This window comes from Colossoma macropomum, unplaced genomic scaffold (assembly GCF_904425465.1).
Source record: "Colossoma macropomum unplaced genomic scaffold, Colossoma_macropomum, whole genome shotgun sequence".
Taxonomy (NCBI): Eukaryota; Metazoa; Chordata; class Actinopteri; order Characiformes; family Serrasalmidae; genus Colossoma; species Colossoma macropomum.
Genome location: NW_023494792.1, coordinates 27,750,334 through 27,771,588, shown reverse-complemented (window position 1 = coordinate 27,771,588; position 21,255 = coordinate 27,750,334). Strand labels below are relative to the sequence as shown.

The window sequence follows — 21,255 nt, the reverse complement described above, 5'->3', positions numbered from 1 at the left end:
CAGCTTGTGTCCTGTCAGAACACTGAAGTGCTAAGTCTCTGCTACAGACCAGCTGTTTTACACTTTTCTCAAAGCAGCGTGCCCGTTTAGCAGTGAGCTGGCTTATGCAACTGCCAACTATCCATTGCCCGCGCCTGCTACTGGCCACTCCATCAGGGGAGTCATGGGCTGCCTTGAAAGGGGTTCCTGTCATTCACATCTGTGCAGCAGCCACAAGGTCTGTGGCCTGCACTTCTTCTAAATTCTATAACATCAATGTTGCAGCGTCATCAGACCTGACACCAGCTATTCTGTCCAATGTCACAGGCTGCGTCTGAAGCTGTGAACACAGGGAGATGTCCACTCAGCAAGTACTGCTCCTGGTGGTCATCCACCAGTCAAGTCAAGTCAAGTCAAGGACTACTCACATAACCACAGTTACATTTGTAACTAGTGTTCTCTGTGATGGAGAAACTGTTGTATAGGGTTCATTAACTTTATAGGGTGGCTGGTAGCCTAGTGGTAAGAGAGGATGCAGGTTTAAATCCCAGGACCAACTGGATATACCTGACTGTGCCCTTGGGCACTTTACCCACTCACTGCCCCAACTGGCACTTCTCTGCTGCTGATTCTCTGCTGCTTCCAGGCCATAGTTAGACAGCAAAATGACAATTTTTTTCTTGTAGGATCAATAAAATACATAACATAAAGAACCTTTGAGAAAATGATTGTACACAGCACCAAAATAAAGCTTTTTGCTCAGAGTATAGGTGTAGAGTTCTGAATTCCCTAAAAGCAATTGAACAGCCTTAGTTTAGGACACAATGAAGATCAATGGAATGTTAAATGCACAACAGAGACCAGTGAACTATAATACTTCAACTAACAACAGTAAATGTATTATTCTTTAAAAATCAGTAACAAACAAAATGTATGTATTTCTTATTTCCTTATTCAAAATTGCCATAGTATTTGTTTATCTCAAAAAATTGCCAAACTACGGCTAAATGAAGAGAAAGGCAGATAAGGGTGGTTCTAACCCGACAGGTGAGGTAGAAGAGTCTTTGGGGTCCTGAGTCCCACTGAGCCCAGCAGAACTCCTCTGCCACCCTGTCTCTCACCAGACGCTCTGAATTCTGCATCACCTGACACATCAGCAATGATAAACACTCTCAGCTGTACCATACTCATCACATTATGAAAGACAATGCCTCCCTCAACAGATCTTGGCTTTTGAAAACTTTACATGCACATCACTCTAGGCAGTACATCTGTTCATGTATAATACAGATATTATACCTTCAGTACATTTATATTTATATCATTTGGTAGACACTCTTATCCGAGAGACTGACAAAAAGTCCTTTGCTGGAAAATGTATCCGTATGCTGGTGCACAGGTGTCAAACTGATTTCCTTCCAGGCAATAGCTCTGAAGAGATTACCATTTTCTCCCTTCTAACAACCTAAATTGGTTACTAACTAGCTTGTTGAATAAGGGGTGTTTAATGAGGCGCTAAACTCTGCAGAGTTGTGGCCTGGAAGGAACACAGTTTGACACCCCTGTGCTTGTGCAAATAAGCTTACATCTAGAGAAACCATCAAACTAAGGCACTGTGAGAAACAGGAGCCAATACAGATGCATTAATACACAGATCTTGAAATTTTGTAGCTCTAAGTATTTTCATATATATTTTGTCACATGCAACGTTTGTGTTAATTTAGGTTCCTACTGAAATGCTTTAGTACATTATTTGATGTGTATATTGAAGCATACGTAAACAGCAATCTGCATGCATTGTAAATACTCACGACTCTGTAACCTTCTTGCTTCACCAGCGGTATGTGGTACTGATCCACATCTGGACAGATAAAGAATGAGAATCACTACGAGTTGAGGAACAATGGTTTAAATCCTGAAGCTCTACTGGACATAATAAATTATAGTCCAGGGTAAAAAAACACAATCACTGCTTGCCAAACACACCCCCACTGGCGACAAGTTGAAGCACATAGGGATATATTATGAAGCCACTTTCCTAATACTCACAGCCGTCCTCTGCTGCCAGCAACAAATGGCTCTCGAGAGCAGTGTTCCGAAAAAAGTCAGGATACAGAAACTATAGAGAAAGATACGTGAACATTGCTAACATTACCTCCTTATTAAACTGGAATAACATTGTAATACATACAATTTACATTAAGTAAACACTAACAGCTACATATAGGGTCTTTCTCTTTGTATAATAAAATTGCATAAAAAACATCAGGTACAATTCCAATCATTTCAATCAAATGTATTATTGTATGTTCATTATGATATTTGTCATTAAAATCTTTGCTGACTACCTGAACTTTGACCCTGCAGTCCACAGCTTTTAGGACCTTAGTGTTGTTAATTGGGTGTATTTCTATGAGGAGTGTCAGGCATTTTGAAGCTAAGAGAAAGAGAGTGAAAAACAACAGTTATCAGTTGTTAAATGTTAACCTTTGCAACACAGTTTTAACGGTCTATAATTTGCAGATTTAACTATGGCCATGCATTTCTAATTATAACCTGTAAACTGTAATAAGCAAATGAGACTAATGCTTAACATAATGTAGTGTATTTGCACTGAAGTTAAATATACAGGAGAAATAATAGATCACATACAGGTTTTCAAACCAATGTCTTAATGTTATTTAGTGTTCCAGATAAAAATTGGAAAACTTTTTAAAAACAATAATGCATTGTGCTATAGCATACAGCAAATTAGAAATGCAGTGCTGGCTGAAATGTCGCCTCAGTCCTAAATGTAGTTTAACTCTTAAACACTCAAGCGTACATAACAATAAGTACATGACAGGCTTAATCATTAGCTGTAACATGTGACAGGTTTGTGGAGGAAAACCTAGAGTCTGAGTGTGTGTGCTCATGTGTGGACTGTTGCCATCATGTGAGGTAGTTGGGGTTAAAGTTGAGTACCTGGTTTATACGATTCTTCTCTTCCCTGCGTGGACTGAGTCAGACTGACCGCTGAAATAGACATAGATAGCCTCTATTACAGCTAATTGCTACACTGCTAAAAACTTATCAATATAGGAGTTACATACAGTTATATAGTTACATAACTTGCATACTAGCCAAACAACTTTCACAAACTCATAAACTATTTACTTTTTATAATACTGCAGCCACATAAAAGTGCCTGGTCCAAAGCTTTTCTATAGATCAAACTTCTATAGATTAATCTGTGAAACCAACATCGTAGCACACATATAATACTGTGCTGAAGTCAGAGACAACCATTCATTTATTCAGTGTCCAGTCAAACCTGGATTTAATTTATTCATTTTTCAATGCCAGGACAAATGTAGATATCACACATTTCACAGAAAACTACACAGAAGCCTCAAAGACTAAATATAATATCAGTTTTCTCAGTATTTATTGTGTCCACACTTTGCCTTTATTACAGGTTCCATTCTTTTTGGGAGACTACCAAACTTTCTTCTTTTTTTGTCTATTTCCTTTTCTCAGTAAGGGCTTCTTGACAGCCACACATCCTTTCAGACTCATAGTGTTAGGTTGTTCTTCTCACAGTAGAAGGATGGATAGAAACACTTGTGGATTTTTTTCAGATCTGAAGAAAGAGTGTGAGCTTGATTTTCTCCTCTCTCTCAAAGATGAAAGCTTTAAGTAATATTTATCTGATGGTAAACGTTTTGGTGGTCTACCAGGTCATGCACGGTTGTTAGGAGTCCCATATTCTCTATATATTTTAATCACTTTTTAAACTTCAGTTTTGGAAACTCCTGCTGAATTATGTTATATCTAATCTCTTCAGCAATACCTCCTGAAAGTAAACTTACACTTAACAGTCATTTTGGTCAGAAATTAAATAAATTAAGGGCAGTCTCTGAATTTGGTGCAATACTTTATAATGCATTTCAACACAGCAGGCTTTTAGGCAATAAGTTTCTTAGCGCAAACAGACCATTTACATGTCTGAAAAGGAGCTCTTACCCAACAGAGTTTCTTCTTTGTTCAGTGAGCAGCTGCTGATACACACCTGCTTGTCAAAAGTGTAAAGTAGCTGTGAGGAGAGATGTTAAGAGGGGTGAGTGGCTTGCACCATAGCACTAAGAAACACTGTATGGGTATCTTTTATATATTTCAGCTATTTCTAAGATAAATTTTCATTGTGCATTTTATTATCAATACCCTGATTCATTCACTGTCATTAAGCCATTGTCATTGACTATGATTAAAATTGTAATAAGCACAGTCTAGTTTGAGAAAATTTGTGTTCAGAGTCTCTGCATGTGCCTACTGATTCATATTTTGCCATTAATGCGCCCTTAGAGTCCAAAAAAATGCCACAAAGTCAAACATACCTTATTCTGTTTCGTATGAGGGTCATATTTGCCGACCCTGGTGGTTCCTGAGGCACCCTGTCCGAAGATATTGGAAAATCTTTAGAGCCATTAACAGAAATGCTTTAATAGACATAACACTTCAATACTTAGTGAAACATTTAGGCCTGTTTCCCAAAACACATTAAGCCTAAATCTAAGTATTATGCTTTAGTTCAAGATTAGGGTTTGAAACATGTGAAAACTGGCACAACTGGTGTGACAAGCTGGATTAAGACACAGGTTCAGCCTTTTATGTCCGCCTAAGCCCACTACACTGGTATGTATGGAACTTCATGCTTGACCTGTCAAAATAAAGCAATTACTCGCAAAAACTTACTCTCCAAGAATACACGATGCCTCCATCCTTCTCAACATTGAGGATGCGAGTGTCAGCAACACCTGCACAGTCTTCACAGGAGAGAACAGACTACATGAGTGCAGGCTAACTTTCATATGACCACACACTTTGTGGGCTATTACTGGAGCTGAATAGGAACTGACTGGTTAGTGCATTTATCAGTGTTTTTAATAATATGTTTATGTGTCGTTTCTGTCCAAAAAAACAAGCATCTCTACAACAGTAAATTTACAAGAGAAAGCAAAATGTTTTTTAACAATCAATGTAAGTTAATATAAAGAGATTGTTTTTAGAGCATTTTCACTGGTCCATCCATCATGAAATGTTCACACAATGTAAAGGACAGCTGGAATACCAAATAATGCAGAAAAATAAAAAACTGAAAAAAGGAGAAAACAATTTTTAGTACAGGACAACATGCTCAAACTTATTTGGGAGCAAAGGAACCTCCTGTTTACTCTATTCCGTTTCAGTACATCAGATTTAGTTCCTAATTCCTTTTTTTGTGTGTTTGATCTCATTCACTTCTGTTGGATTAACACCTGTAGTGTTTTGCTGTTGCTGAAACCTTTCAGTGTTAGACTTCAGCACTATATTTCAGAACAAAATGATCCCAAAAAGAGAAAAAGCACCCAACAAAATTCACTTCCTATACTGACTGCTGGATGTACTGAGTTCTCCTACTGCAGTTCTACACTTTTAAAAAGATGGTTCTTTAATGGTTCGTTGTAAAGACAGTGGTTCTGTATAGAACTATGACCTGTCAAAGAGCCCTTTGCATGCTTAAAAGGTTCTTTGAAATGGCAAAATTGTTCTTCAGAATGATGGAGAATGTTTTGTATATGGTTCTGTATAGAACCTTTTTTAAAAATGGTTCTATATAGCACCAAAAAGGTCTTTTGTTACAAGCTTGACATTGTAACAATAACAGAACCCTTTTTGGTGCTTTATACAGAACCAGTTTCAAAAAGGTTCTATACAGAACCATTGTTTTTACTAAAGAACCCTCGAAGAACCATCTTTTTAAAAGAGTGTAGAAACTCTGTAATCTAACAGGCCACTTTTACAGAATAACTACTTTTACTTCTACTTTACTCATTATTATTATTATTTAACTGATGTAACAGCACTTTTGCTCAGACTGCCCTGAACATCTGAGAGCACAATGACAGAAAGTGAAAGACCACCTCGGCGCCCTTCAGTCAGAGGTTTGAGGTGTCGTTAGAAACTAGTGGTTAAAATGTACTTACCTTTACTTCTTCTTACAGTCTCTTCTTTAGCTATAATGCTCGAAATAATGTCTGTTTGAATGTCGAAGGTCTGGGTTAGTTTGAGCATAAGTGCGGCTCTGCTCTCCTCTCACACAGGGCGGAGTGAAGCAAACTCTGCAGGACTGAGGAAACCAGCCGACCTCACCTTCACACCTCAGCGGGCACAAGGTGCGTCAGCACTCAGCTCCACCACATGGGGAACAGAGTTAATGTGTTTGTTTCCAACCCTGACGCTCCCGAACTGTCGGCTGTGCTCATTATTCACACTCTCAGACCTTTAAGATGCGTCCGGCTGTAGCACATCAGCTAACCTGCCTCACTCAATCACTGTACGGAAAACCAAGAAGTCCTACAAAACAACAGTATCGCGGAACAGAGCGCGACCAAGCCCCGCCCCAAGCCCCGCCCCGCTGGACCAGGGCCGGCGCTGATTGGCTGAGTGTACTGTCCGTTTACTGTCTTGGAATTCTTCGCTGTTTGTGTCACCTGATTCAGACAAAACAGGGCGACAGGCTGTGGAAGTGAAACTCGGCGATACGAAGCGTTCAGCACTGCTCAGCTTTTTTCACATTTCAGTGTTCTCTTTTCACCAGTTTGAACCTTTAAGACCTTGAGGAGCTTTGTTCTGCAGACTAAAGATCCTCAAACCTCATGTAAGTTAAAGAGACCCTCCGCACAAAATGAACAAGTTAACCATCGCTACACCTGTGGTAATAACAATCAGCCTTTTACAACCACGTCACAGTTATCCCTAAAGCCAGATTTCCAAGGTATAAAATAAAAAAATATAAAAAATGTTTTAAATGTTTTTTGTCGTCCACCACAGGCCGCACTGCGGTGAGGAGCTTAGAGAGTGTGGCCATGCAAAGTGTCTCTCGGGAGGTGCCACACTAAAAAAAAGAGACATTTAATGCAGTGTTGTTGTTGATGTTGTGTAGTTGTAGTGAGTAGTTGCCCTTGTTAGAGTAATTGTGTCAGAGGAGGGTGTGTCCTGCTGCGTATGTTGTGTCCTGCTGCCTTACCCCCTCCCCGTGTTTCGTGTTGGGGAGCACTGGGCTGTGCATACATAGTGCTTGCAAATACTCACTCTTCCAGTACTTATTTAGTGAAGAGCATTTAATGTTCATGCAATGTTTTCAGTGTCCTCCTCTGCGCCGACGCCACAGTATTTTATGTATTTATTTGTTTTGCTATTTTTTCAACTGAATTATTCATTTGAAAGAAAGAAAAATGTAATTTTGATTGACTACCATTTACTGCTATATCACTATTTCTAGGCAGCACTGTGGATGTTTTTATTAGCCTCTACATCAGTAAATAGGCAGTCTGGGTTTAATGAGTGCTGCAGGATTGCCATGTGATGTGTTCAAATAATGCATGCTGGGTATTGTAGTGAGAGAACACAGATATATGAATTCACGGAGTTGATACACAATCATAAATTCTGTCCAACCGATGAGGCTGAGGGATACAATGCAGTGCTACAAAATACAACATGACTTTGCAAATAACACTCATAATGCTGATTTTAGACATGAATGCCTCTTTAACTTCAATAGTTGTAGAAAGGTTAAAGAGAACAGTTTGACCAGTGACATTTTCCAGTGTCATCTAAGCCAGGATGTAGCATAAATCTCCTTTCTCAGCCTGGGTGTGGGTCAGTCTCCATCTGTATACACAAGATGGCGCCATTATACAACACTGCAATCTTTCCCTGCTCTGACCACCACAGAGCAGGAGTGGCTTGTGCTATAAGGCTGTGTAAATGAGAACATTATTGTGCTGTATGTGTAGATTACTTGCATTAGGCCACCTCAGTCCCCTCCTAGCCACTAAAAGCAAGTGGCGGTGGGCTTACTGCTCTCGAGTGTCCATCAGCTTTACACGTTCTCTAATAAAACCCCACCTCCTGTGGTCGGTCTGTCAGCGGGCTGCTGTCTCAGTGACACTTGGGTTTATTATCATGGCTCACAGCCTGCCAGCTGACCCATAAAATAGAAAGCTGTTCCTTTGTCCTCAGCTTTAGATAATGAGAACAATTAGAGCAGACGGACAGGTAGGCAGCATCTGGCCAGATGGAGCACACCCACAGGCACTGATGGGTAGGAATTAGTCAGGCCATAGTTTATAAGGTCATTATACCATGTTAACAAGTCCATTATTACACTCACCGAAAAGTAATAATGAAGCCACAGAGCTTGTTTGCCACAGTCATGTTGGACTGATAATAGATGCTTCATGCAAAAGGACAAAATGACACTACTAGTAACAATTGTCTTTTGTTTCTGCTTCCTCTCACTCTCTCTCTCTCATCCTGTCTGATGACTGGCCTGTCCTGTTTTAGCCAGTTTTCCCCAGAGTCTGGCTGTGTTTTTTTTTCTTACTGTTCGTAATTACCTACGTGGTTCAGCTTGGTGTGGGACACATCCTTGTGGCCTTGGAGGAACGCATGACAAGGAACAAAACACACACTCACATACACTCACTCACTCGCTTACTAGGATGTAATTACTGTGACGGCTAAATCTGACAGGCCGCTCTGGTGTGGCTCAGAGGGGAACGGCATGGGGTGGGAAGCTCAACTAGGGTGCATGTGGTAATTCTGGAAGACGAGAGAGAGAGAGAGAGAGAGAGAGAGACATATTATTTGGTATGTAGGGGACAGTGGCTGGCTGGAGCCAGGCAGTTTGGAGTCTGCTGAGGAGCGGGTTACGCACAGCATGCTGTTGCACTGGCCACCTCATTATAGCCCAAGGCCTGATTTACAGCCTGTAGCGCATACTACGACACCACATGGAAACACTGAGGCCTCCTGTGATCACACACAATGACATGACTTCCTACTGCGGGACGGTATTGGTAATCACATTTTCCAAAATATCACAGTATCTGATGAAGTTTGCATTAATAAAGTTAATGATCCTGACTTATTGGAGTCTTGTTAACCTGACATAGTTTGTTTTGACTGGACGGTTCTTTTCTGCTTCTCTTAAAGTTGCGCCAAAGTAAACCAAACATAAAAATGGGTTTCCATAAAGGAAACTTATTATTCATTTAGTATTTAAGTATTTTATACTGTTCTTTTAAGCCAATCTGAAGCGCCCAGCAAACTAACACATTGCAGTCAATAGGGCCCATATCCTACATTCTTCTTGGATTTTATGTTACTCCTTTGGGAGGACCAATTACGATTTTTGTGTGGTTTTATCTACCAAAAAAGGTCATAGTTAATTTTTACATGGCTATTTTCTAACCTCTGTTTATCCCTGAGAATTAAACAGTCAGTTTTTGTTACTGTGCCTTTAAGACTTGTGTGCAGTCATATGGAAAGGTTTGAGAACCAGTCAAATTACATGTTTTGTTGACTTGAGAATAAGTGTATACATCCTCTACAGAGAACTTAAATATGGCATTTTTACAAATTTTAATGCACACTTTTTGTTTATTTGTGATTTCTTTAAAATAAAATATTATTAAATTAAAATATTGGAAAAAATAAGACACAAATAAAATGTGATGTAACTTCTTTATGTTTAATGTATTAAACTCATCAAATAAGCAGTCATTTTGCATTAAAATGTGGAGAATTTTGTTCCCTGTACATTATATGCCAATCAACAAAACATGTCATTTGACCAGGAGGGCCTAAACAGTCTGCAAATGAGCTCTGCTCTGTTCTGATTGGCTGCCCTGTACTGTGGCTTGTTCTAAAATCAGTCCAGGCTGAAACATTTCTCAAAATGTCAGTGTGAGTGGGCGGGGCTAAACTGCTGTAGGCTGAAGATGGATATATTTAAATACACTGGTTTTAGTGACATCACTAAGACAATGAATCCAAAACAGGCAATTACTGGTGACTAGTTTCCATATGCTAACTGTATGGACTTGGGAACGAATGGTACTTTTTTACATTCTACCTCAAACCCTCTTATTTGAATAAAGTGAGAAAATTCATTTTCCAGGATATGAGCCCTTTAAAACATCTTCCTTCTTGTATACATACACTCTTCTGGTTTCTACATATCCTATACGTCTTGATAGAAAAGAAACAGCAGAAATTCTGGTAGTTCTTTTCTTCAGCTCTTCAGGCAGTTGCTGGACATATCATATGATGAAAAATCTAACTTGTAGCGTGACACCAATAGTAGTATAGCGATACAGAGGATATGTCCCCCAACACTAGCCTGTGCGTAGAGCTCAGCAGAGAGTGTAATTTGATAAAGAACTGCACCCTGATTGAAAAATGAACTTTCCTCTACACCTTCCATTGTGGCACTGTGGGCACAGTAAATCATTACACATAAGAATGGTGAAAAACGATATGAGGCTTATGTCGAGGTCCGTTTATGTGGGAAAAAGAAAAGCACATCTGAAGCCTTGAAATGCCCTGAGATCAGTTTGCTCTTTCAGCTGCCACATGTCGAGACATTCCTGTGTATCGCATTGTGTAGCTGGAGGGCAGTTATTTTAACACAGGCCGTCCCACGCTTAGCATTTCACTGCAGCGATGACTGCATGTGTTTAACAAGAGAGAAGAACTACAGAGAGAGAGAGATGAATTCAGACTGCAGGTTTGTACCTGCTCTGCTTAAGCAAACTTTGAGCTTGAGGTGGACAGAGAGAGAATGTGTGTATGCATGTGGATCTAGTCCATTAAGTTGCATAACCTTGATGTGTGTGTGTGTGTGTGTGTGTGTGTGTGTGTGTGTGCAGGCGTTGTTGGGGCTTGTAGGAGTGCATTCCTTCGCTCAGCTGCTTGCTCCTGTGTTCCTCTTACAGAGCATTCCTTCAGTCAGAGCCATGAGGACCCACCCATACACCACACACTGCTCTACATGCTTACACACACCATTCCAACCCCCCACACGCCAACTCACAGCCAGATGAAGACTAAAGAGGAACTCCACAGATTTGTTTAATTTTATACAGTGGGGGTGATAGGTACCAGGGGTTGTGATGTCCAAAATATATATATATAGCCACTTTATTTACTGTCCAAAACCGCCAGTGAACCTACGTGTTTTAACATGTAATGTTAAAAAAACATAGTACATCTGAAAAATTTGTTTTCTTTGGAGACTATTTTGTTTTACAAAATGTGTGTATTTTAAAAATGACATTTTACCCATTTAGATCAATACCTTTCTGTGAAGGAGCTTTTAGAGGTGTTAAACTCAGACTTTTGGTTCCTCTCACCACCACTGTGAACAATTCTGACTCTGCACTGTTAGAAATAAAGGTTCTGTGCAGGTACATTGTTCGTTCATCAAGGTACAAACATGTACCCTCAAAAGGACAACAGTGGTTTTAAGGTCCAGTTGTGAAGATAAGTTTTTTTTCCAGGTGAAAAGTACATATTTGTATCTTTTCATAACCTAATGTTTTAAAACAGAACAGTAAAATAAAAGCCTGGAGACGAGACGGGGGGTGTGGAGTCAATACAACTTAGAAAATATAATTACAATGGATTATGGTACAGTTATGTTCCCTGACTAAAGGTACTGAGATGTACCCTTGAGGGTTCCACCCCAGTGACAAGAAGGGTACTGCCCCAGTGACGCTTTCGTACCTTTATTTCTGGGAGTGTGTAAGTTTGTCTAGGAAGACGTATTTCACACTTCTGGTGGAATTAAGCAGTATTCATTACATCATTTAAAAGACAAAATTCTTATTTTCATTTGTAGGCCTCTGAAATTTCTTCTCAATTTTTGTCCACGTCATCTTAAAGCAGCAGGCAAGGGAAAATAATATTAATCAGTAATATCATGTTTCACCTCCACCTTCCACCACCCCCACCTATCGTCATGGTTAGTTCATGTTTCTGTTTGTATCAACCCCTTAAAAGGCCTGGTTCTGCCGACAGGCCCACGTTTTATTACACACTTCTGTAACCTAAGAATAGCTCAACAAGTTTGAATTGAAGTCCCTGTAGTTACTGAATAATAAGCCTTAGAATGTAATAAGCCTGGGATTTTACGGGGTTAAGCATGATTCCTTAGACATCATTAAAAGACAAAATTCTTGTTTTCTCATAAGCTTCGATTGAAGTGTACTGACTTTTGTTGCCTCTAAAATGTCTTCAGAGTTTTGATTACATCACCGTGCACTAGCGGGCAGGGAAAAATATATTAAGCCAAACAATAATATCCTAATAACATATTTCATCCTCCCTTCCCATCACCCCCACCTATCATTGAGTAAAATGCTTAGCTAGGATTTTCTCACACTGCTATGTATGACATAGTTATTTTACATTAGGGTTGGATTGATGGTTCTCTATGTGTACTAATGCAATTCCAATGGGCAGTAGTCATGTAGCTGAGGGGTGGTCAGGGGTGACCAGTGAGGCAGTCAATCATCATAAGTCAGCCATCATTAATAAAGCATCAGTTATGATTTAGGATGACAATCTGCTACCATTAAATGCCACATTTAATAATTAGTTTATGTTGCTGTGCTAATTTACTAAGTAAACAGGTGAGTGAATGTGCTGTGGTCCTTCAGCGGTGCTGCTCTGTCTCTTTATCATGCTGACTAATTTCTTTTGTACAGTTTAATACATGCATGTCTTGTAGGTTACTTTATACAGTGATGTCTGGCTAGATTTCTAATCATTAGACTATGTATAACCTGTAGCAAGGGCAGCCTAAATAAATAACTTGTATGTTGTATTGATGTAATATTTTATTCACATGGAAATGATGGACAGATTTAGTTATGCACAGAGAAAAAAAACACATCACTAACGCATGCTATTTTGTTATTTAGCTTCCTTAGCAGTGTGCCACCCCAATAAAATCTCTAGGTCTTACCTGGCCGCCCAATTCTAAAAGTTTTAGCCACAAACCCTGATGGGCAGGAATGTTACTCAAGAGTTGAGCCCCCTGTATTAGTGCTGTATCTTAATGATCAAAGATTGTATTAGATTACAATAATTACATTTTTTACAGTTAACTCATAAGCATCAGAAAGCAGCACTGTGATCGGGTCTTGATGTTCCTTTGATGTAAATTGGGGATGATTTGCTTCCTGGACAATAAGATTATTGTTTGTATGTATTATTGCATTATGATTAAAATGTGAAATATCTGAGCTCCGACATACTAACTCTCCCTCTCTCTCCCTGTCTCTCTCTCTCTCTCTCTCTCTCTCTCTCAGGGTTGGGCCTGTGTGTGTATGCTTGGGTAAGATGATGGGTGGAGCAGTGTTACTCACCCAGCTAAATGGGCCACAGGCTGCCCCACATCACTGCGGTACAGCAATCTGTCAACAGCACACACAGAACACAGATAACATTACTATAAGCCTCGCTCACCTCACATTTTAAAAGTCATCTAATTTGGAAGTCATTCAGAGTGGTTTGGTATGAAATGCTTCATTTTAAAGAAACTTACTGAAACTTACTGGTGTTGATGAGAAGCAGGGGTCACATTGTCAACAACACAAATACATCCATTTTATTTGCTATCCAAAACCCTCCAGTGAACCTACACATGTCTTCTGAGGTTTTATATGTCATGTTGATTATGGTAAAATAGTGGGAAATTAAAAAAAAAGGTTCTTTTTTTACAAACACATTTTAGGCCAAAACCTTCTCTAAGCTACAGTAAAACAATGTCTCAAATATTGGGCAGCATATTGACATCTGGTTCCTATCAACACCACTGATTGACTATGTTTATTTAGAACAGAACATTTCATGTCAAAGCACTTTGAATGACTTTGTTTACATCTTAACAATTTGATTGTTCAGAAATTTTGAAATATCAGTGGAATTTCCCTTTAAGAACTTTAAAAGTGTTTGAGCAAAATTTCTGGTACCACTTTACCATAAAACTACATTTACAAAGGGTATGAATGGTTTAAAATTAGTTCATAAGTGGTTATATAAGTTATTACTAAGCAATTATAACACATAAATAAAAAGGGCAACAGTGAGGTGTTGTTATCTGAGAAATATGAATATCTGATGAAGCTGACATGTATAATGCTGACTGATGGAGGAGACAAAATAAGATCAGTACCCAGCTAGACCTGAGCTTTAAGAATATTGACGAATGTGGGCTCACTATTTGGCAACAGGTTTATTTATGTGGTGTAACTGCTTATTCGTGATTTTTAAGATGATTATAACCTAATGAATAACCATTTATAAACCAATTTTAAACCATTCATAAACGTTTTATAAGGGCACTCTTATTGTAAAGTGGTGCCAACTTCACAGGGGTGGATTTGTAACAGTCTATGAAAGTCTGGTTAGTTGATGCTAAATACTTTTTTGCAATCGTAATTCAATACAATTTTATGTTGCTTGAATCAGACAAGCCTCTCAACCTAAATACATAAATGTAATTAAAATAAATGTAAAAAGAGGCTGTGTTGAATGTGACAAATTTATTTCTCACTACAAAGGAGAACAGCAAATATCAGCATGATGAAATTGAAATCTATTTTATTTACATGATTTCTGTGTACAAAAGCAGATTCTTCAAAGATGAAAAAAGGCCAGTTTTGAAATTATATGTTTGAATATGGACTTCTCTCATGCTAACCCTGCCGTGTGGAGGCTGTACTTTATCCTGGTGATCTCTGACTGTGAGTTGTTTATATTCTTCAAAATGATACTGTTACAGTCACCCATTGATGATTAAAATAATACAGGTATGGATTCTGTGACACAACTCAGCAATCAAAAACACATAAAATGAAAACATTTACTTCTATTGTACAAAGACCAAACAATCCAGTGAATCTCAAGAAAATCTGAATGATAGCTGTCAAAATTCACCACTGCTATGACTAAAGATCTCCTGGAACCTGTTTAACTAATACACATTACATTTTACCCTGCGTTACTTTGTGCTGCAATCTCCTCTGGATGACAAATTAGGCCGTTTGAAGGGAACTGCTATAGAAACCGTAAATGATAATTATTCCTCTTTTTTTAGAGTTGTGGTTAACATGAATCATTTCATTGTGTTTACTTCAGTGTTATGAACACTGAGATCTTTAATCAGTTCTTTAAACTTTAAAAAGGTTCTTCAAACTCACACATCTCATTTACAGAAATGGCCCATATTCTACATTTCTCTTTTCTTTTTTCCACTTATAATGTTTGTATGGGTTTATATACCAAAAATTGTCGTAGCTTGTTTTTACATGAGCATTTTCCATCCCTTAGAATGAAACAGGCTGTTTTTGTTACTGTGCCTTTAAGACTGAGATATGTAAATGAGCTCTCTGCTGATTGGATTCCTGCATTGGGCTTCATTCAAAACAGTCCAGGCTGAAACACTCCTTATAACTTGGACGGGGCTAAATTGCTATAGGCTGAATAGGTGGATATGTAAAAGTAGAAACAGTAAATTCAAAATAGGCCATTTTTGCAGCTTACTTTCCATTTATGGACTATATGGAGTAAGGAGTGAACTGTGCATTTTGAAACTTTAACATACTTCATAACTCTGACTCAGAATATAAGAACTCAAAGCACATGGTGCAAAAGAAGCAAAGCAGACTAATCTTACAGTCTCATTCAGGTCTCTGCTTTAGTGCAGTTAGAGATGAAGAACATGTTTGAAGAAAGACTGTGCTACTCTACACAAGCCGATTAATAATTCTTTGAGCACTGTTAGTTGCCAGTAGAACATGCTGGATGCCTTTTGGCACTTGTCAGTAAGCGAGTGTTTGTGTGCAGAGCAGAATTCATAAGTTGGTGAAATCCAGGCATTTCAGAAGTGTCCGAACACGTCAGCCTCCTTCCAGCATCTCGAAGCCTTCCAAACACAAGTGTAAATCAAGCTGGAGTGTGAAGGAGGCTGATTTGGCCCTGCACTGGCTGTTTGTGTGATATGTGTGTGATGTGTGTATGAGGGGGAATATGAGGCTTGTGTGCTTAAGACTGTAGCTCTTATTGCTTGACCTGTTTCTGTTGAACTGTGAAAGCAGCAGGAGCACAAACACACACACAGAGAGAGAGAGAGAGAGAGAGAGAGAGAGAGAGGGAGAGATAGAGTAAATGCACCCTCACATCATAAGGTTCAAGCATATTGTGTCAGCTACATCTCAATGCTGTTCTCAGCCTGAGGGTTAGTAGCCTGTACAGTAGATCTGAAAGCCCAATGAAGTGTCTACAGGCCGGCGTGATGACGTCCGATGGCACCTTGTGCCATAAAAGTGAAGTGAAAGCTGTTAGAAGTGCTTTATTTAGTCAATGAGCAGATTTCTCCCCCCTGTCAGTCATCCTGTTAAGGCACACACACACACACACACACACACACACACACACATATATATATATATATATTAATTTATTTATTTTTTAATTAATTTATTTATTTATTATCTTTTACAAAGTGCCTTGAGATGATGCTGTCACAAAGTGTACTATATGAGTAAAATGCATATTACTAATATTACAATTATTATTATTTTTATTATTATAATCTCTTTTTTTTACCACAGCTGACTGTAAGCAAGGTTATAAATTTCATATCTAACTGATTTCACTTGTATTAGAGTAATTTTGCATGTCAATTTGTTTAAGTTCAATATTTTATCAGTGAATTTAATTCATGAAGTAGTATGAAAGTTTCCAGATCTGAAATAAATCTACTAATTGAGGAGCTGATCTGGGGTGGACAGTGGGTCAGGCTTTTTGGTCTCTTTTTTTGGTTTGTGCCTGTTTTTAAAAACCCTCAGTCTTGGTGAACTGTAATCATATGATACGAATGTCATATGCAAAAGTTTGAACACAACTGGTTAAATTACGTTTTGTTGATTTTATAAGCGAAAATAAGTTAATACATCCTCAACAGAGAGCAATTAAATATGAAATGTTTGTGAAAATTGTAGTGCATAATTTTTATTTATTTCTATTGAGTTTAACATATTGGAAAAAATCCAATATAAAATTTCCAAATATGTTAAATTCAGTTTATAAACAGTAACTGAGGTATGTTCTCTGCAGAGAACTTATTTTCACAGAGAAAATCAACAAAGTATGAAATCTGACCACACTTTTGGATGCGACTGTATAACTTCCCACTGCTGTTGATCTAGACATGGTGTAGACAGATTAGTTGGAGCAAAAAAGGAGAGACAGGCGTGAAGGTGAAGTGCAGTCTTGTGCTTGAGGTGATCCTCGCCCACTGTCTGAATTCTAATGGCCACTCTTTTGGTACTGTGAGGGCCTAGCGCTTTTGCCTGACACTGTGGAGGGGTAGCTGGCTCTTTGACAGCTTGGGTCCAGCATGGCCCTCACAAACCAGCCTGAATGGGGCGTTTTGTTGTCATTGACAGAGCCTGGGGAACCAGGAGCGCTGTTACTGGTTCCTTATTGAGTCTGGTTCAGGCACGGATCTGTTTAAGGGGATCTTGGCTATCGGAGGCGGCCGAGGGGAATTACTGATGAATAAGGTTCCATTTAGCTCTTGTGTGGTGATGATTCAGTTCAGAGGTTTGAATCCACTGCATTTCTTGTACAACCAAGCCAGAGACTCTTTTTGAGTTAATATGTTCTTTGGAAAGCTTTCTGTGCAATTCTTTCAATAGAATGAGAGAAAAACAAAGGATGGTTCTATGTATGGTTACTAGATATGCCAGTATATACTATATAAACTATATATGCCAACAGGGGTTAGAAGAGCTTTCTTTGTAGGTCTGATCAGAAAGAGTAGATCATGCTCAGTTTTACTTCAAATTAACATAAAAGATGAGCTAGAGTGTATAATGTAAAATAATAGCACTGTATAAAATGACATACAAACCCAATTAAAAAAAAAAGCTGTGACAGTAGGTAAAACAGAAAGCAGTGATTTATAAATCTGCTTTGACATATACTTGAACAGAAACAGTACAAAAACAAGAAATGTAATGCTTTACCTCATCGACTTCTTTTTTTTCTTTTAAGTAAATGCTCATTCTGAAATTGATATTTGCAGCATGTGACAGGGGCAGTTTAAGACTAGAAAGATTGTGAAATGTTCAGAAAACCATCTTAAACAGGTGATGTAATCACACTTGGGTATAAAAGGAGCGTTCAGGAAAGGCTTAGTTCTTTAGAAGCAAGGATGGGTCGAGGCTCACCAAATTGCCAAGAATGTATCAGCAAAATATCCTCATTCTTCAGCCAGTGATTATGAGGATTTTCGGTATTTCACCCTCTACAGTGCATAATAATATAAAAAGATTCACTAGAGTAATCACTGTGTGTAAAGGGCATTAAAAACTGCCATGATTGTGTGATGGATATCACCACATGAGCTCTGGGAATACTTTGACAAACTGCTGTCAATAAACAGCGTCCATCACTGGAACCTCAAATTCAGGTTACGACTGTACTATACAGGGTGGAAGTCACATATGAACAGCATCCAGAAATGCTGCCAACATCTCTGGACTCGAGCTCATCTGAAAAGGACGGATGCACGAGGAAACATGCTTTGTCGTCTGACGTGTCAGTCAGATTGTTAGTGGAATAATGGATGTTGTGTTCTCCAGACCAAAGAAGAAAAAGACCATCCAGATTGTTGCCAGCGTATAGTTCAAAAGCCAGAGTCTGCAAATGGTAGGGGGGTATTAGTGGGTAATCTGCTCATCTGTGAAAGCACTATTAACACTGAACACATTTTGGAGCAGCATATGCTGCCTTTTAGACACCGTCTTTTTCAGGGATGTCCATGCTTATTTCAACATAACACCAGACCACGTTCTGCTCATGTTAAAACAGCATGACTGTGTAATCAGAGAGTGCGGGTGCTAGTCTGGCCTGCCTGTCTCCCACGGAAAATGTGTGCAAAATACAACATTGAAGAACCCATATGGTTGCATAGCTGAGGACCTGTGTAAAAGAAGAATAGCAAAAATATTCCACTTTCAAAACCATATCAGTTGGTGTCATTAGGCCCCAAATTATTAGTAAGGATTAAAAGAAAGATGATGTAATACACCATGTAAACATGTTCCTGTGACATATATTTACAAACAACAGTGAAGTTCATAAGGCAAAACATCAAATATTGTGTTTTGTGTCATTTTCAATTTAATGCAGGCCAAACAGAATTCACTAATCACTAATTTATGCTAATCTCCTGCAGCATTTCCTTCAATGCTTACATACAATAGCCTTCTAAACTCATATGGTTAAAAACTCAATACTTAATCAAGCAATAAATGTAATAAAATAGAGATGTTTTATAGGGAAAATAAAAACACCACCTACACACAAGCAAAAAATACTTGATATTAAGTACAGGATCATTACGAGATCTAACACTGCCTCTGGATGAGATTATACACAGACAGGTTATCATAGTACAACAAACATCATATAGGCACACATTACAGATTTAATCCCTGAAATTAATTTGATTTAAAATATGGGACATGAAACGCATCACTATAATGCAGTCCTGGCAGCAGTGGGTTGTGTTCCACCTTTATATATGTCATCATTTATTTAGTATACCCTCAGGGTTGGAGCTGTTTGAGTGAGCCTATACAGCTGAAAGTGGTCTACCTCTTTGAGGAGCAGTTTAGTGACCACTTAGAAATTCAGAGCTGACTCTGTATACTCCAAAGCTAGTCTAAAACCATTCCTCAAATAAAAATTCCATTACTTAAAAGCAATTACAAGGAAATAGCCACCAAAAATGCCTTTATGTTAAAAAAAGTCAGTACAAAAACTTTCTATAGAACTGCATAGGAATTTAGTACTTCTATCAGCACTGGAACCGAAGTTTATTAAGTGCTGTTCTCCTCTTTTTGGAATCCTTTTGGTTTAACATAAGATGATAAATCTTAAAAGTGAGAGCAATGCAGTACTGATACCAACAGAACAGAATTAAATCAACCAGGTAGAAAGCAGATTACACATTTATTTACTGGACACTTTTGCTATGTTTCATCTACACTCACTATCCATTTCATCAGCCTTACCTTACAGGTGCACTTTGTTGTTCTATGTTTACAGACTGTAGTCTGTTTATTTCTCGGCATTATTTGTTATCCCCTTTTCCACCACTGACCAGGTATTATTTGGGTTGCAGTGCCGCTGGAGTTTTTAAACACTGTGTTCATTTATTGTTCACTTTTTTAGACACTACTACCTTGTTAGTTCACCATATAGAAGTAAAGTTAGAGACGGTAGCTCATCTGCTGCTGCACAGTTTGTTTTAGTCCTTCTCCAGTTCTTTATCCGTGGTCAGTTTCTGACCACAGGACACTGACGGCGGGATATTTTTTATTGGTGGGCTGTTCTCAGCCCAGCAATGACACTGAGTTGTGCCGAAATTCCAGTAACACTTCTGTGTCTGATCCAAACTGTGGCATTACATGTTACTAGCGTGTCAGACTCACTGCAGTGCTGAGAATGATCCATCACCCAATACCTACTCAGTGGGTGTCCTGACCATTGATGAATGAGAAAGAAAGATAAATTATATAGAGACACAGATTGACTGCAATCTGTAATTGCAGAACTGGTAAGCGAAGCAGATAAAATATAAATTGGACAGTGTAGCTGCAAGGTAGATGTACCTATAAAGTGGCCAGTGAGTGTGTTTGAGTATTATTAGGAAAGTAACCCACATAGCTGACAGTTTTGGGCTGATTCTTTGCAGTGTGATGGCTGACTACCAGGCAGATGTTGGCTATGCGGGCCAGAATAGGGCCAGATGCTGGACAGCTCAATAGGGTTTTGCCTTGTGTCTATATTTGTGGGAAGATTTTTGGGCTGAATGTTGTGGACCATCAATGTAGCCAGATTTGGACCATATCTATTCGTTCTACTCACTTAACAGTGTGTGGGTCAGATCTGGGCTGTGGACCCAGCCATTTACTGGGCCAGAACAAAGCCAAGGATGTGGGCCAAACAAATTAGGCTAACTGGGAAACATTTATCAAATTTGTGTCAATGTGTAACCTGGTAAATTTAGCTAGTTCCTACCCAGCTCTGGTGTACTTACTGACAAACACATCTCTGTCAGAATTAGCCTGAGGACAGTGCCATTCTGTAAGCTGAACTGCCCTTTGTCCTCTTCTTTTTACAATTACGAGATATACTAAGTCCAATATATGACAGAAAAGTAGTGTAATTACTGTAAACGTGACCCATTTCTGTGCCACATACATGTCTGGGAGACGTTAAATAGACCTACATTTTTCTGTTTCTTGATCATCCGCACGTCACCCTAACGGTGGGCAGATCTGAGCTAAACAAGAGTGGAATCTACGTGGGAGGGGCTTACGG

General features: G+C 38.8%; 1 protein-coding gene across 2 annotated transcripts in view; it reads right to left on the bottom strand.

Annotated features, from left to right (window-relative positions):
• LOC118812065 (gamma-secretase activating protein) overlaps nt 1–6,420 on the bottom strand; it is a 28,431-nt gene extending 22,011 nt beyond the window's left edge. Inside the window, exons 1-9 of one of the 2 annotated variants that reach the window (XM_036576755.1) lie at nt 5,985–6,420; nt 4,714–4,784; nt 4,356–4,412; nt 3,985–4,054; nt 2,944–2,994; nt 2,328–2,416; nt 2,029–2,098; nt 1,791–1,840; nt 1,020–1,124 (exon numbers count right to left, since the gene is read on the bottom strand). In XM_036576755.1, coding sequence (XP_036432648.1) covers nt 1,020–1,124; nt 1,791–1,840; nt 2,029–2,098; nt 2,328–2,416; nt 2,944–2,994; nt 3,985–4,054; nt 4,356–4,412; nt 4,714–4,784; nt 5,985–6,072 — 651 coding nt within the window. In that variant the 5' untranslated portion in view covers nt 6,073–6,420. The remainder of the gene's footprint in view (nt 1–1,019; nt 1,125–1,790; nt 1,841–2,028; nt 2,099–2,327; nt 2,417–2,943; nt 2,995–3,984; nt 4,055–4,355; nt 4,413–4,713; nt 4,785–5,984) is intronic. The other variant, XM_036576754.1, reaches the window with a different exon arrangement.
• Nucleotides 6,421–21,255: the final 14,835 nt, after the last annotated feature.